At 38.9% G+C, this 18,241-nt stretch overlaps 1 protein-coding gene across 1 annotated transcript; it reads right to left on the bottom strand.

Annotated features, from left to right (window-relative positions):
• Positions 1-5,339: 5,339 nt before the first annotated feature.
• tbx18 (T-box transcription factor 18) lies at positions 5,340-17,248 on the bottom strand. Its single transcript, XM_017486340.3, has 8 exons — positions 16,663-17,248; positions 14,891-15,074; positions 14,438-14,539; positions 13,913-14,084; positions 13,249-13,416; positions 12,370-12,434; positions 9,787-9,881; positions 5,340-7,459 (listed from the first exon to the last, which is right to left on the bottom strand). Exons 1-8 carry the CDS (start codon positions 16,865-16,867, stop codon positions 6,798-6,800), a joined length of 1,653 nt encoding a protein of 550 aa, XP_017341829.1. The 5' UTR covers positions 16,868-17,248; the 3' UTR covers positions 5,340-6,797.
• Between the last annotated feature and the right edge of the window lie 993 nt (positions 17,249-18,241).

Genomic DNA, 18,241 nt, shown 5'->3' with positions numbered 1-18,241 from the left:
GCTTGTAGTTTATGCTGATGTTAATATGGTATGATTGATAAAGTATTACAGTATATTAATATGAATTATTTATTATGAACTGATGTGAACTTTTTTGGCAGTACAACAAAAACACACTGAGGATGATCTACAGATGAATGAAAGACATTCTGATACTGTGCGTAGGGACGAGTTTGTGTATATAGGCCAGCTTGTGTGTGAGGTCGGCTGTATGAAAGAAGCAGAGTCATAAGAATGATGTTTGGACTGCAGAAGTGCAGGACCTCTCATAAAATAGGTGGGAGAGAGTTATTTAAGTAAGGAATATTAAACACAATGAAGTGTGCTGTTATAAGAATGGCGAGGTGGCCTGATGTGTAGGGTTACTGTTGCCACCACAATATTGATTATTTTCCAAAAACAGCACGTTCCAAAGTGTTTAATCTGCTTATACCACAACAATTTGTGTATATTGATTAACATGATTTTTTATTGAAATTTTTTTATATACATAGCGTTCTTAGTGGTTAGTACATTTGCCTCGCACCTCCGGGATTGGGGGTTCGATTCCTTCCTCCGCCCTGTGTGAGCGGAGTTCTCCCCGTGTTTTGTAGGTTTCCTCTGGGTATTCCAGTTTCCTCCCCCAGTCCAAAGACATGCATTGTAGGATGATCGGAATTTCCAAATTGTCTGTAGTGCGTGAATGTGTGTGTGATTGTGCCCTGCGCTGGGCTGGCACCCCGTCCCCCAGCTTGTGCCCCGAGTTCCCTTGGATAGGCTCCAGGCTCCACGTCATCCTGTATAGGATAAACGGTGCAGAAACTGGATGGATGGATCCACATGGAGTTACATTTCATGTTAGTGAACATCTTCTTCAGTAACATTATTATAACTTATGTTATAACAGCTCTAAGCAGTTGTGCCTTCAACGGCCTCTATATTTTCCTCGCTCTCTTGAATTAAACAAATATTTTACAGCTCGCAAATTGCATGTTACAGAGAAAATGGAAGACATTCTTGTGTCAGAAAACTTACTGATAGTAACAAAGCACTGACAATGGAGACTCCGTCCAGAAATGTAGGAATGGAAATTGACTTATCGGTATACACAAATGAATATATAAATTTTATCGCCGCAAATCTCTTCCCCCCCCCACCTTTTTAAAAAAAAAAAATTCAGCTCAAACTAACAATCTCCAGTTTCATTTCTACTGAACATTTCTGCTGAACATTTCTGCTGAACATTCCTCCTGAACATTTCTGCTGAACATTCCCACTGAACATTTCTACTGAACATTTCTACTGAACATTTCTGCTGAACATTTCTGCTGAACATTTCTGCTGAACATTTCTACTGAACATTTCTACTGAACATTTCTGCTGAACATTCCTCCTGAACATTTCTACTGAACATTTCTGCTGAACATTCCTGCTGAACATTTCTACTGAACATTTCTGCTGAACATTCCTCCTGAACATTTCTACTGAACATTTCTACTGAACATTCCTGCTGAACATTTCTACTGAACATTTCTACTGAACATTTCTACTGAACATTTCTGCTGAACATTCCTCCTGAACATTTCTGCTGAACATTCCCACTGAACATTTCTACTGAACATTTCTACTGAACATTTCTGCTGAACGTTTCTGCTGAACATTTCTGCTGAACATTTCTACTGAACATTTCTACTGAACATTTCTACTGAACATTTCTACTGAACATTTCTGCTGAACATTTCTGCTGAACATTTCTGCTGCCGCGAATCTCTTAGAAGATTATTCAGGATGCTGTTGGGTTTCTGTGTGTAGAGTATCATGACTTGTTGCTGGCGAGCAGTGCGATGGGAAAGGAAGAGGTGACGAGTCAAAACAGAAAGTACAACTAAAGCTTCTTAGATAGTAAAAGACTGTAAACAACTGCCACAATACAATTTTAACATTTAAACCTAGTAGGCTAGGTAAAAAAAAAAAACAAGTAGTAATATAATTATTGATATGCTTTCTATGATCATGTTCACACACACACACACACACACACACACACACACACACACACACACACACACACACACACACACACAAACACACACACACACACACTATCAGCTCTACAGTGCACCTGCTAACCTTAAAGTGTTAATGTACTCAAGTGTACTGATAATGAGCCAGATATTGAGCTGTTATATGTGTGTGTGTGTGTGTGTGTGTGTGTGTGTGTGTGTGTGTGTGTGTGTGTGTGTGTGTGGTCAGGCTGTCACCTGTTATTCAGATTCAGCAAGCCAGTCATTCCTCTGTTCTAAAATAAAATGCCCCCCATCACGCTGTAACCCCACTCACCTTCAAGAAGCACCTCGCTGGCTGTCAGCCTCTTCCTCACACAGCACACTAACAAACAGGACTCGTGTGCTTAGCTACTGCGTGATCATTTCCCACCAACAGCCATTTTAATATAACAACTTAATGACTTGATCGTTTAACGACTTATTTCCCATGTAATGTCTTTTTTTTTTTTTTACACTCTATCCAGCAACACAGAGGAACCATTTTTGATGACTCGTGTAATTTCGCACTAGTTTGAAGTTTTCACCCAATCAGTGGCACGCTGATGAGAGCTGCTCACAGGTTTATTAGGGGCAGGAATTTTGAAGTGCTACATAGTGGACCAAAATAGACAACTAACCTCCTACCCCCCACCCCCCACCCCTAATAAATAAATAAATAAATAAATAAATAAATAAATAAATAATATAAACATAATAAAACATACAAAATATAAAATGAGAATTAGAATTGTTTCCAATTCTTCCTGAGCTGAGTCGACTGGAGAGCATATTACCATCATACAAGTTACAGATGTTCAGTGTAGCATCTGTTTAGAGCACATTACCATCATCCTAGCTGCAGATGTTCACTATAAGCCTGTTGTTTCCTTTAAACATGTTTTTTTTTTTCTTTTTAAATGAAGCCATGCATGACACACCGTATGCTGAGCTCGATTATAATTACGAGTGGATTATTTTGCTCTTATACCACAGTGCCTTTGACTTGTTTGGTTCTGATTGGTCAGAAGATGTTGATTAATTTTCTGTAACAGCAGTTTGGGCAATTAGTCATCTTTCTAATGCATTATCAATTTCAGTGTAAACAAAAATTAGACAGGGATTTGTTATGATGGATAAACGGACGTAAAGAATGTGTCTGATCACTGATATGGCGACGTTTTCCCATGGAAAGATGTCCGTTCATCATTTTCAGAAGGAGTCTCCGGTGTCAGTGCTTCGTCACAGTCAGAGGTAAAACTTTTCCGAAAGTCTTTACGGTTTCGCAGTAACAGGTCAAGCTGTTGCATTTTAGTTAGAGATTCTAGTGAAGGAACACCTGTTTACAGCTGCTATGACGTAAGTAATAACTTAAATAAACTTGAATTAACATGTCTCGTGGATGCTCCACTGCATTAATGTAACTATACGTGGATAAAAACTACATATCTTTCTTCTATTAATAAAAATTGAATCACTAGCAAATTGCTGAGGTATAAGAGGAAAAAAATAATCACTTTGGGGAATGCCAAGTTTTCAATCGGATCACGTCGCACATCATACCTCCATGTCGTTGCTTACTTTCCTATAAGAAAACGCCCTCAGAATGTTTTCCTTACTTATTCTTCTATAAATCAATAATACCAGAGAACCCCACCCTCCAAGACTGATTGACAAGCAACATTAGTATATACATATCATCATAGCATCAGGACATTTTATTTTCTCTACTCTGCTTCACTGTAGTACCTGGCTTTATAATTTCTATTAATGTACTGTAACAAACAAACAAACAAAAACACCCTTATATTTTCTTTTTACAAAAGAATCCATGCTAAACATTGATTTTGCATTATGGAATACTTGTAGGACCTGTAGATGTCCGCTGTATTATTTGGTTTAGTTTTGGTGTGAGACATTACTCTATAACTCAAACACTTTGAGATACAGATGCAGTTTTTGCAGTAGTTTCTGTTAATGTTTTTTCTTTTTCTTTTCAATAACAGATAATAAAGAGGAGAGCGTCACATTTCAAGGCACTGGAATGATATCATTTGATGCCAAGCAGTAAAAAATGTATACATTTTTTGTGAATACTTCTTTTCAGTTATTAAGAGTATTCAGAGTCAAAACATTAAGGCTTAATATCTTCAAATAACATGCTTGACTGATAGATGCTTAATGATGCTTAAAGGTCCATCTATATAAATAATGGATATAGAGTTATTTTCCTTGCTTTTGAAATATACGTCTAAAGCTGTAGTGGATAATGTGGTGCTATTTAATTCATTCATCCATTTATTCACACATATACACACATACACGCACACACACACACAATCATTTACACCTAGGGACAATTAAGTCTACACAGTAAAATTCTTAGTATTGAATTAACACCCAGAGTGTTTATATGAATCCAATGGACTTATATAAACACTGTAGGGTGTGAATTCAACACTGTGGGTGTTAAATCAACACTGGTGATTTTGCCGTGTAGCCAATCGATCTAATGGCATGTTGGAGGAAACTGGAGACCCCAGAGGGACGCGGTATAGACGCGGTGAGACACGCAGACATCAAAACTCCACACAGACAAAAAACTGAACTCAGGTTCGAACCGCGAAGCTGTAAGATGGCAACGCTACACACTGCTGATGCCAATTTACAACCCCAATTCCAAAAAAAGTTGGGACACTGTGTCAATATAAATCAATGTATTATAAAAACAGAATGCAATGATTTGCCTCTCTGATGCACTTTTTTATACCTAGTCATGTTACTGACCTGTTACCAATTAACGTAATTAGTTGCAAAATTTAATTTAAAATAATTTGCAAAATTAGTTGCAAAATTCCAACTGTTTCCTTTTAGTAACACTTACTTTTCCAGCCTTTTGTTGCCCCGTCCCAACTTTTTTGAGACGTGTTGCGGCCATCAAGTTCAAAATGACCTTATAATTTTTCTTAAAATGATACATTTACTCAGTTTAAATGTTTTCTATGTTCCACTGTGAATAACATATGGGTGTATGAGATTTCAAATCATGGCATTCTGTTTTTATTTACATTTATTTACATTTTATACAGCGTCCCAACTTTTTGGAAATTGGGGTTGTATATTAAAAGTTAAATAAGTAAATATATGACAAAAAAATTATATATATATATATATATATATATATATATATATATATATATATATATATATATATATATATACACACACACACACACACCCACATTATAGAGAGATTTCCACACAGGGGTATATGCTGTCAGTTACATACATTGATTAACACTGAAAAACCTCTTAGTCTTATTATTTTGTACAATATGCATATATTTTATTTGGCTCAATAGGGTTTGTTTGTAATTCCCAGGCCAAAAAATTTCCAAAGTATCAGTTTTTGGCCACTTAACAAACATCAAAGAAAAAAAAAAAAAAGGTTGCTGTAAGTGCATGAGTGAAATCGTCCAACAATAACATTAATATCAATCTTTCCCTTATTTATACAGAATTGCTTAAAAAAAACAGACATATGAAAGCTAATACAGTATGTCTGCTAGAGGAAAAAAAAAAAAAAACGTGTTTGAATAACTGAAGCGTTAACATTTCAGCTCCAGTTCACTGGTACTAAAAGCTGACCCAGGATAAGCCAAGAAGCCTGTCGGAGGTTGCCAGAGCATGCATTTGTAACTGTACGTGTGTTGAACAATGCCGTGGCCTATATCTCTAAATCATCTCAGTAGAGAAGTGCAGATCAAATTTCTACATTGCTGCTTGGTAAATAAGGGCCACGGTTTTAGTATTTTTTTTCCCTCACTGTTGCTTTACCTTTCCAATTTCAGTTTAAGCCTCATAAACTATGATGCTAGCTGGAAGTCATTCAGGCCATAAGCAGTGGAGTCGCTAAATCTGGGCATCCGACTCTAAACCCCATACAGACTACTGCTGATTTCCTGCTTGCAAGCTCTGCTAATACCAAAAAAAAGAGTACCAAATACACTGGCAGCCAAAGCTCAAAGCTCGATTCCAGTGGGACTACACATTTTATTTGTTTCCTAACTAAAAGCCCGGTTATGCTGTGATGCTGGCCACCTCCTCTTTCTGGTCTCACTGGCTCCCGGCTGCTCAGTTGGTAAGAAGCTAATGCGGATTCTGGGTCAGCTCATACCAGGAGTCTCTCTTGGAAACTCACTCAGATGAATAGGCACTGTTCGCTGTACTAACAGTATGGAGAAGTCCAATTTTGGCCTCTAGTTCTGGGAGAGTATGACTGAAAAGTGTGTGTGTGTGCGGTAAAGAGACAGCGAAGTGCTCCCCAAACGTTTAAAATACTTTTTAAGGCAGACGTGGTGTCCAGTCTTGCTCTGTCCATGTTCAGCTCCGTCCTAGTTGACGGCAGAAATGTTTTTTCAATGGATAGACGCCCACACCTAAACCATTTAAAGTCCAATCTCATGGCTATCAGTGCATGAGCTTTTTAACCCAGTAGGAGATATGAATTTATTTATTTTTTCCCGCAGAGGCAACACTTAAGGTCTCACTGTAATCTCCAGGTAACAATAATGCTAGAAATAGTACACAGTCTCCTCCTTTGGCTTTCTGGGTCCATTAAATACTTCCTCAATACTGCATGTTACTGCATGCCATTCCTTACCTTTGTCAACAATCTCATAGTACTGTCCAATAAAGAGAGCTTTGAGAGACTTCCAGATTGCTTTGGCCACCTGTTTGTGTCCATGTCATGGTGGGGAGGTCAAAGTTCATAGCTCAAGCCATGTGGGCAGTGACCTGAGAGGTGGAACTTGTCAGCCCTAATGTCCGTGAGTCAAAGAGAGATTGTTGACTCCCACTGAGCATGTGCAGACCATCCACAGGGGACAGAACTTGCCTGTCTGTCAAAGTACCGCTTGGGGACGAGCCCAGGACCGAGCTCTGTGTGGCAGCCATCTTTTCTGGACTAGCAGCCAGTCGTGGTGAGGTGGAAAAGTTGTATCCATAAAGGCCATACGGACTATGGAGTCGGAAGCCGTTGTACGAGCTCTGTGCGCTCTGATTGGTGGAGAAGGCATTGTGAGCAGGGCTGGGCATGAAATACTGGAGCTGGGGGGCATGACCAGGCATACCGGGGATCTGGATTGGAAGGCCAGTCTGTGTGCAGGAAAACGCCTCTCCGTCTGACCCGCCCACATAAGCAGGGTTTCTGCTCGAGGAAAAGGCGTCGGCTGCAGGGCTGGCCAATCGGCTGTACGAGTCTGCAGTGAGGGGCGTGGTGAATCGGTGAAGAGGATGGCCGGTTCGACTGCAGGCTGAGTAGTCACACACGGGCCCCGCCCCTGTGGCCAGGTGAAATGCTGGGGAGGAGCATGAGGATGTAGTGAGTAAGTGTGTGTGTGCCGAAGACCCAACCACTCCATGAGAGCCTGCAGCACCTGCAGGACACACACATACGGCACATTACAACTCGTATTGGACAGTAATGATAAAATGATACTATAGCAGAATCAGTAGATATTTGCAAACATTGTTTCTACATTTAAATTTGAGGGAACTGACAAAGACAAGTGATGTGTTCACCCTGAATCGACTCGCAAAAGTGCTGAACTGTCTTGGGGTTTATACTTTTGGCAGTGAGTGAACGAAGATGAAAGGAGTGCGCGGTTCCCATGATCGAAAACTATTTACAAAGCTCATGGCTGCACTGACCATGATTACATCATTTTGAAATTCGCACCACCCGCGCACCAGTTTGGATCCACCATAAACAGAGCAGCTGCGGATCGCTCAAACCCACACAATAAACAAATTCTTAGGAACCTTTATTATGATCTTAACCACTAAAGCTCAAGGGATGCAACTGCACAACGTACCTTTACAGTTATGTACGTTATGCATAACTACTGAATAATTCAGGGGTGGTACAGGGGAATAACGCTTTGGAAGAATAGGCCCTGCTGCTGCATAGCAACTCTCGATTGTCCACTGTAAAATAGTGTATTTTGACATGGTTGATTCCTGGCTTGTTTCTATGCAGTAAGTGATAGGTTAAGATTATAAAAGGATAAAAGAATCCAATAACTTTTACCTTAAAACAAAACAAAACAAAACAGTATTTCAGTAGGTTTTTTTTTCTTCAAACACCATGATATATACTGTCAATATTTTGAACATGTCTTCACCAGTATTTCACCCAGACCAAATTAGAACATATTTCCACTCAGTGCAAAGAACACAAACATACACCACCCTATACACATGCACATACACACACATATACACATACACATACACACACATATACACATACACATGCACATACACACACATATACACATACACATACACATTCACATGCACATGCATATACAAATACACATACTGTACACATGCATATGCACATACACACACACACATATATGCATACACATAATGTACACATACACACACATACTGTACACATACACATACTGTACACATACACACACATAAAAATACTGTACACATATACACACATATACACATACACATACACATACACATTCACATACACATACATATACACATACATATACACATACACATACACCTACTGTACACATGCATATGCACATACACATGAACATACACATGCACATGCACATACACATACATATACACATACACCTACTGTACACATACACACACATACACACATACACATACACATACTGTACACATGCATATGCACATACACACATACACATACACATACTGTACACATACACACACATATACACATACTGTACACATACACACATATACACATACACACACATACACATGCACATACACATACACATGAACATACACATGCACATGCACATTCACATACATATATACATACACATACACCTTCTGTACACATACACACACATACACACATACACATACACATGCACATACACATACACATGCACATGCACATACACATACTGTACACATACACACACATATACACATACACATACTGTACACATACACACACATATACACATACACATACTGTACACATACACACACATACACACACATACACACATACACATACACATGCACATGCACATACACATACTGTACACATACACATACATATACATATACACACACATATACACATACACATACTGTACACATACACACGCATATACACATACACATGCACGTGCACATACACATACTGTACAAATACATATGCACATACACACACACATGCACATGCACTTACACATACACACACATATACACATACACATACTGTACACATACACACGCATATGTACATGCACATACACATACACACACATATATACATATGCACATACATATACACATACACATACACATACTGTACACATACACACACATATACATATACACATACACATGCACATGCACATACACATATTGTACACATGCATATGCACATTCATACACATATATACATACACATACACGTACTGTACACATACACACATATATACACATACACATACAAATACTGTACACAAACACACACATATACACATAGACATACTGTACACATACACACACATATACACATACACACACATATACACATACACATACACACACACATGCACATGCACATACACATACACACAAACATGAACATGTACATACTGTACACACACACATAAACATGGGTGCATTTTTAAATCTAAGTAAATAAGTAAAATAATTATTCCGGTCATGTCTGTACCTTGCTTTGCCATTCCTGGTATATCCTCAAACGTCAGCGTTCTGAGTGAAGGCCTCCAGAAAGCATACGACTCCACCAGAGCCTCCAGACCCATCCTGCAACGTTACAACTCTTAGACCACATTGTACAGAGAGTACGCTTTATGCTGGATTAAATACACAAATGTATTAATCCACATGCAGCAAGCTTGAATCTTTATGTAAAAATAATTCGGATATAATTTAAAGCATCTTTTAATCCAAGACATTCATTTAATGGAACTGGTTTGAAGTTCTGAAATGCCAGCATATATCTGACAGACTGCAAATACTACAAAAACAACAGTGCCAATAAAGTGTCATTCTCAAGAGTAACATAACTGCTGTTTACTTTCTTTCTTTCTTTCTTTTTTTTTTTTTTTTAGATGAATCTATGATCATCAAGGGTCAAGGATTTAGCCAAATGTTAACCTGTTAATCGCTGATCCGATAAGCCACGTTTAAGCTTAATTAAACCACAGTGCTTTTGCTTTCTCAATTCTGATTGGTCAGCAGTTCTGACAGTATTGCCAGCTGTAATACAAATATTATTTATATTAATGGTCTCTTTTTAATATGTTATTGTTTCTATGGCAACAACTCATTCACGTGGACTTGTACGGCGGACACTCGACGTCATCCACGGCTAATAACGAACATATTTGTGTTGTTATTTAACAAAGAAAAATGTATAAATTGTTGATTAGTTTAATAGTTCTGTAAGGAGATGTTTATTTGGTTTATTTATTTATGGAAGGAGTCCCCAGCGTCAGCACTTTGTAATGGTCGGTACGTTTTCCGCCACGAGAAAGTCTTTGGGATAGATAACATTGTTATCGGTAACATGACAAGCTGTGTTGTTTTCTCTTACTAATTTCAATGTAAGTGATAACAGGAACCTGATTCGCTGAAGTTCCAAAACATTAAACGCACCTACAGGTACAAACGCTTACATTTACAACATACTGTTCGTTAAGAATAAATGGAATATGTAAATACCTGGCAAATTGCTGTATTGTAAGGGGAATAATACAGTTTGCGAAGTGTTGTTATAGGAAAATAATCAAGTTTGTTCACTCAGCTACAAACACAACGCGACTTGAACGAGAACGAAACCGAAGAAGTAATACGTTCATTATTAGCTCTCAACATTGTTTCATGTAACCCTTATTGAAGCTTTTAAAATACTAATGTGTTACAACCAGTTATTAAAACGTGCACATTCCAGCACAACATACTGTTCACCAAACATAGTGAAATTTAAAGAAGCAGATCTCTACACTGCCGCTAGAACAGGCGCTGGCTGCCATTACTGAGTGTCCAACCCTGGCAGCCATCTTACTCCAGGCCCCTTTTCTTATCACCATGCTTTTGGCAGTACTCAAGTAATGAGGAACATAAAGTGTGTGTGTGTGTGTGTGTGTGTGTGTGTGTGTGTGTGTGTCAGCAGGTATTTCTGCATGGCTGTAATTATTTTCACACGCTAGGATCAGACACAGAACGCAGGAAGCCACAGTTAAAGCTTTATGAGGAGAGAGAAAGACACGGAGAGAGGGCCGAGGTAATGTCGGCTCTCAGCGCTCCTCGTTAGCATGGCCGCTCTGCTACCTCAGTGCCACTCAGGCGATAACTCGCACAAGATGTCTCGACTTTTCTCGACCCCGGGTTTTATCGGACGTGCCGCTCGAGCTACCCGACGGCGCAGTTTGTTTAGCAAGCTCCTTAACTTAACTCCTATAATCGTGAAACGAGAGAGGGAGAGGAACGGATGGATGGAGGGAGGAAGAGGAGAGGTGGGGTGCACGTGGTCTGGTGTTATTCAGCAGGGTGTTAAAAACGTTCTCGTTTAAAACTAATGAGCAGGGTAAAACCCCCCCGCTGAGACACCATGCCAGCACCACAACCGCCTTATTACTGGCCAACCTCCATTTCCTGTTTATGCGTTTATTTATTTTCCTGCTTTTACGCAAGGACAGAGATGATTTTTTTTTATTGCATCGTAGAGTTTATCTTTTGCATTTAGACCTATTTTCTTTTCTTTTTTTGAGAATTAATGGACGCTGTTTTTAATGTCTTGTTTTATATTTATTTTGTCTGGGCCATGTCGGAATGTTGGTGATCTGTTCAGTTTGGCTTCGGAAGGACTTTTTTTTCTCTCTCTTGCAAAAATAATTAGCAGATAATCCTGTAATATAGCCTGCTGGTTCTCAAATAACTTCACACTGACGTCAGAGCACGGAGAACACAAGCAACAAAGACGCCTTTTAAACCGTGTCTGTGAAAATTATTCCAAAACACTGTTTTATTTTTTGTGGAATTGTTTCTCCATGAAATGCAATAATTGTTGTAATAATAAATTACTTACTATGTAATAATAATAATAACAACAACAACAACAACAACAATAATAATAATAATAACAACAACAACAATAATAATAATAATACTGATGATGATGATAATAATAATAATAATAATAATAATAATAATAATAATAATAATAATAATAATACAATGCATCATGTAATCTATTTTTAAATAGTAGGAAGGGTGTAAGTGTCTTTACCTGTTTCGCCCTGAATCTCTGAATCCTTTCGCAAATGGATTTCTGTCTATTTTCAGCCTTGTAATCTGAAAACACACACACACACGCACACAAAGAGTCACTCAAACGTTTCTTTACTGACCCGTAGCCTGTTATGCCGAGTCCTCTGGCCCACTGCAAGTGACCTGTGTCCCATAATGCAATGTGGGGGAGTTCTTTTATAAGTCGTGTTTGCAAATGCTACAAAAGCGGTATGTGCTCGCATGCTCGCATTTGGGAGTGTGTGTGTGTGTGTGTGTGTGTGTGTGTATGGAAAAGGACCGTTATTTTTGGACCGATGGATAACATTTTTACCAATTTACTCAAAATCGAATGTGATCAGAAAATTATAACTTGCAAAATAAAATGCAGAGCAAAGCACGCAAATCTGTCTCAGTTAACTATGTAATATTTACAACAACAACAATAAACAACAACAACAAAAAAAAAAACAAAGTACATTTTAGACAACAGCATAATTTACAAGCTCAAACCCACTAAGGCTACACAGGAAAAATGCACACAAAACGCAGCAAAAACCTCAGTGGTGAAGAGAGCAAACTCCATAAGCAATGCTAAATAAATGTGTAAAATACCTTACTATTTATGGCTAGGTTGTTCTTTATGGGGTGTTTTATATTGTTTGTATTGCTGACAGATCCCAGGCGTCTTTGATCTTCGGTCTCATGTAGTAAAACTACTGCGATGGGAATTGAACCCGCTTTAAATGTTCACCATATACCAAACGAACAATGCCGTAATAAAGCATCCCAACAGGAGCCTCCTGTAAACATGATCATGGCAGGAAATCAGGCTGAAGTTCTAACGGGAAACACTGTTAATGAGTTTGGTGTTAGTTACCTGTTGGTTCTGGTAGGCCGTGACCGTGGTAAACACCGTTTCAGGAAAGGAGAAGGCCTGCACGCCGTCGCCGGTCGGCACGGCCTTAACGGGTGAGAGCTCGTCACCGCACTCTTTACGGATGACGTGGACACGCGGCTGGTACTTGTGCATGGAGTGTAGAATGATCTGGAAAACATTATTCCGCGCATCCGTGTTTAGAGCGGGGGAAACGGAGGAATTACCGAAGCAGTTTTCTACTTCAATAAAAACACACGTGCTCACATTTTCAAAGCCGGAGCAGGCCTTCGACCAGCTCGCCGCAGGAATGCTTTCAATTGAGTTTGTTTACAACCTTCCACATTACAACATGTTTAGGCCTTTAAAATAATTCAGCAAAACAAAATGCACACCGGGCGACAATCGCTAACATGTGTGTTTAAGAGATATATAAAAAGAGTAGGCTGCTCTGATTATAACATTTGACCTCATTAAAGATCAGAGTCGAAGTGTTTCAAATAGGTATCGCTTCGTCTCTACAGCAAACATAAATAGTAGACCTTTTCATGAGGGCTTTGTTTTTCTATTTTCAGGTTCTGACTCATCCAGTGATTTACATCCAAGTAACACTGAACTGCTGCACTAACATGAAGAAGATATATTTTTATATAAACAATTTGCTTACATGGCCCTGGTCGTCCAGCTCGTTGTTGGTCAGCTTGAGTTTGTCAAAGCTAATGACCTGTCGCATCCACGTCTCACCAGAAGCAGGAGAGTCCGGGTGGATGTACACACGTGGAGGTACGGGTGAATCCGCATTTCCTGCCACCATCCACTTGGAACTGTGGTACACATATCTTTAACACATAAAAAAGAGAGAGAGAGAGAGAGAGAGAGAAAAAAACATGCCAGTTAGGATCAATCCCACACAGACAACAGACCTCTGTTCAACATTTGAGGAGTCGTGTGCATTTGTTTGGGCTACATTTGTCGCCTGACCTTCAGATCCTAAAGGTTACACACGCAAAAGGGCAGCCCAAAAGGGCAGTCAGTGTCATCACACCATTTGTACAGACCAGTGAAGTGTGTGTTTGAGCAAATGTTTGTATGTGCATCACTTTTCAGCATTAATATATGTATTAAGCTTTGTATCTACAGGGCGACAATATAATATGATATAATACTTAATAAACAAGGATTTGTTTTTAACCTGTAACGTTTATTGTCTACAGGTATGATGTCCATTGCGATGTAGTACTGCTGATGTGGGTCCAGTCCTGTAATTTTCACTCGCATTGCAGGGAACATTCGCCTGGAATAGAAAATTGTTGTGATTCATAATGATGATAAAATTAGGAATATATATTTGGCAAACATCAAGATGAGATTTAAAATTATATATGTATATTTTCTAGCATATAGTTGCTATTTTTGCACTTACATAATATATATATATATATATATATATATATATATATATATATATATATATATATATATATATATATATATTTATTTATTTTTTTTCATTATTAAAATTTAAATCTGACATCACTAAACCGACATGCCTCATGTGAGGTTTTGGAATTTTTATGTAACGTCACATGTTGCACCCGCGTTTAGCTATCAGCTAGCTCACCGCTCGTGAGCAGCATGGACCCACCTGCCTGCTTTGGTGATGATCATTTCCGTGCCGATGTCGTGGAAGCGTTTCCACAGATCCGAGCCTTGCAGCTCCACGCGCATCTCGTCCGCGGCTCGCGAGCTTGTCGGCGGCGGTGACGCGAGCAGCTGTGAGCTCCGTGACGCAGGCCGAGGACTGTCCGAGCTCACATCCTCACACTCCGCTAACACACACACACACACACGCGGGATTCATTATTATTATTATTATTATTATTATTATTATTATTATTATTATCATTATTATTATTATTATTATTATTATTATTATTATTATTATTATTAGCTCATGTGTGCACGCGAACTTAACATAAGGTTATTTTTATGCGCCCACTTCTCTCCGCCACTAATCTATAATAATAATAATAATAATAATAATAATAATAATAATCATCATCATCATCATCATCATCACCACCAACATAATAATAAAGACGTCATTCTGTCCTCTTAATGATTGGTGTCCTTTAGATTTTTTTTTTTTTAAGTATTTTTTATTTTATTTTATTTATTATTTTATGGACATTTGGATGTTTTAATAACAAACATTTAGTCGTACTCCCCTGAGCTAGTCATTATTAGAGTAATGATGGCGTGAAGGACAGCAGGAAACAGACACAAGGCTTCATTAAATTTGTATCTCGGATATATTTACTGTTTATTTTAAGGTCAGGTTTTGGTGGTTCACTTTGCACGAGGACTCCTGATGTAACAAACCGCCTACTACCCTATTAAAAATTAAGAAAATAAATTAGTCTGCATAACTATGGAATAATTGTAACACGTCGTTTAGTATACGGTAGTGTGCTTTTACTGGACTAAATCACATGCTAATGTAGGATATACACTCGGGTTTTTGGTCCAGTAGGCTATTATTTACTTACTCATTTCCCTGTTTTTTTTCTTTTCTTTTCTTTTCTTTTCTTTTCTTTTCTTCAGTTAATTAGAGACTGTGTGTATGTGGGTGAGCTGGTAAACGCACATGATCTTGTAATATCAACCACCTTCACCACTGCTGTAGGCTAACTGTAATAGTAGACTATACATATCTTATATCGATAACAGTGCAAAGACTTCTTCAGTTCCTACATCAACACTTAATAATAATAATAATAATAATAATAATAATAATAATAATAATGCACATGTTTTATAGCTATACACTTATTATTATTTTATTATTCACAGTCATGCAGAGTACAATGAACTAAATTATGAGGAAAACCCCTTCACTGACAACTTTTAAAATACAACATTTTAAATATTCGTTATGGCCTGAAACTGATTTCCGATGTTTTTATATTATTTAATTGTTTGTAAATATTTTTGTAGTGCGTTTGGCTGCTTTTGTAAGAACCAGTTCACAATTTTACACCCCATTAACAGTGAATACAGGCTAAAGTGATTCTCCTACATTAAGATTTACAGCAGATAATGATGTGTGTGTGTGTGTGTGTGTGTGTGTGTGTGTGTGTGTTTGGGGTTTTTTTTTTTTTTTTTTTTTTTTTTTTATCTCCGAAATCTAAGCTCAGAACAGGGATCTCGCAGACCTGGCGTTTAATCTGCGTCTACAGAATCAAAACACTAACCTTCAGTAACTCTATTAATCTCTAAACAACTCGCATTCTACTTTTCTAACATGAAGAATATTATTTGAAACGGTCTGTTCATTTATCCCTCTCAAGTGTCTTTTGGTTGCTGTAATTTAACAGAAAACATATTTAACAGCCAGGTTTGACTGCAGGAACTTACGGGAAGCGTCACAGTCCGTGTCACAGTTCCGCCCGCCGCCGCACGCGCTCCCGGCCAGGCTCGCGACCTCGTTTACCTCCCCAAAACAGCTCTCGCTATCCTCGTCTTCGAGTTTCCTCCGTTTCTCCGCGCCGATCAGCGCCTCCACAGAGAACGCGTGCGCCTTCAGGCTCATGGTGCACGGAGACCGCCGCTTCTCGGCCATGCTTTATTAAAAAAAATAAAATAAAAATAAAAAGTACCCAGAACGCATCCACTTCAGCTGCGATCAATCCGAGTCGGTATTTATTCACCTTTAAGAACGGACATCAAACAGAAGCACGAGAAAAAATGAAGCTGAGACGTAGTTTTCGAAGCGCTCACGTTTGATCTGTCAGTACGCGCGCGCGGACACCGAGAGGCAGCGACCGACACCGGTTAAAGCGCCAATAACCAGGGCCTGGAAGAGGCCGGACAGGCGCGTGCCAATCACCAGAGCTTGCGACCAATAGGAACGCAGAGCGCAGAGCGTCGCCCTCCTCCCCTCGCGGCGCGCGTGCCGCCCTTATGTGGTAAAATGAGCAGCCACTGGGTTGCCAGATCGGACATTTAAAATAAATTGTTGTCGTATGGTGTATATTATATTGTTTGGATTCAGAAGGTTTAACTCATATGTACCTCTGTAACTATTTGTTATGGTTTAAAACGGATTAGGAAAGTTTACACCTCTGTATGATTGGAGGATGTGATAGTGATCTGGCAACCCGCAGGGCTGAGTGCACCATCACTCCTCAGCCCTGAAACAGGCGCAGTCACGGCATTGTGATCATTTTCACATTGCGGCTGCACATGCTCCACATAGTTCCCCATCACCTCCCCCGCCAGCCCCTACGAGCCAATCATATATTATAATTACCAAATCTACACCCAGATCAGCACGGGGCGCGCGGTTATTCCGCACGGTAATAAGAGATGTCAAGCTAATACAGCATGACACAAAAAAGAATGCAACTTCTCAGTAAAAAAAAAAAACGTCCCAAAGTAGCAGTAAATTTTGCATCATAATAAACTGGATGTAATGCTGAATTAAAGCATGAAAAACAAAGCAAAAACAACAACTGTTTTAAAGTGAAATTCTGAAATTGTCCAATAAGAACAACGCTACGATCAATTCTCGTCATATTAAAATTAAAGAATCCATAAGAAGTATTCCGCACGAAGATAAGCAGGCTAGTATTTTTAGTTTCACCCTGTGGCGCGCGGATGAACCTCCTCAGCAGTTTGGAATTGGTGCAAATTAGCGCGCGGCCATTTGGAGAATTCGTGTCCGTTAGCACGCGCGTATGTGAGGACACATGCAGCAAGCCTATATATAAACATCATGTCTTAGGTTTCTGAGGTTTCAACACCAACACAACTTAACCTAAGAGAAAAATAATTACCAGTTGCATTGCATAAAAAAAAAATTTCAGCATGCAAGAAAAGTGCCACATAGAGTATAAATTAAAAGCGTTATTTCCCAGCGCGTGCAATTAGACACATTTCGCAACATTTCTCAGCTCTCGCAAAGTCTCGAAATATGTATGGCCTTTGCTTATTA

The sequence above is a fragment of the Ictalurus punctatus genome, chromosome 15 (assembly GCF_001660625.3).
Source record: "Ictalurus punctatus breed USDA103 chromosome 15, Coco_2.0, whole genome shotgun sequence".
Classification (NCBI taxonomy): Eukaryota; Metazoa; Chordata; class Actinopteri; order Siluriformes; family Ictaluridae; genus Ictalurus; species Ictalurus punctatus.
This window is presented reverse-complemented; position numbering and strand designations above follow the sequence as displayed.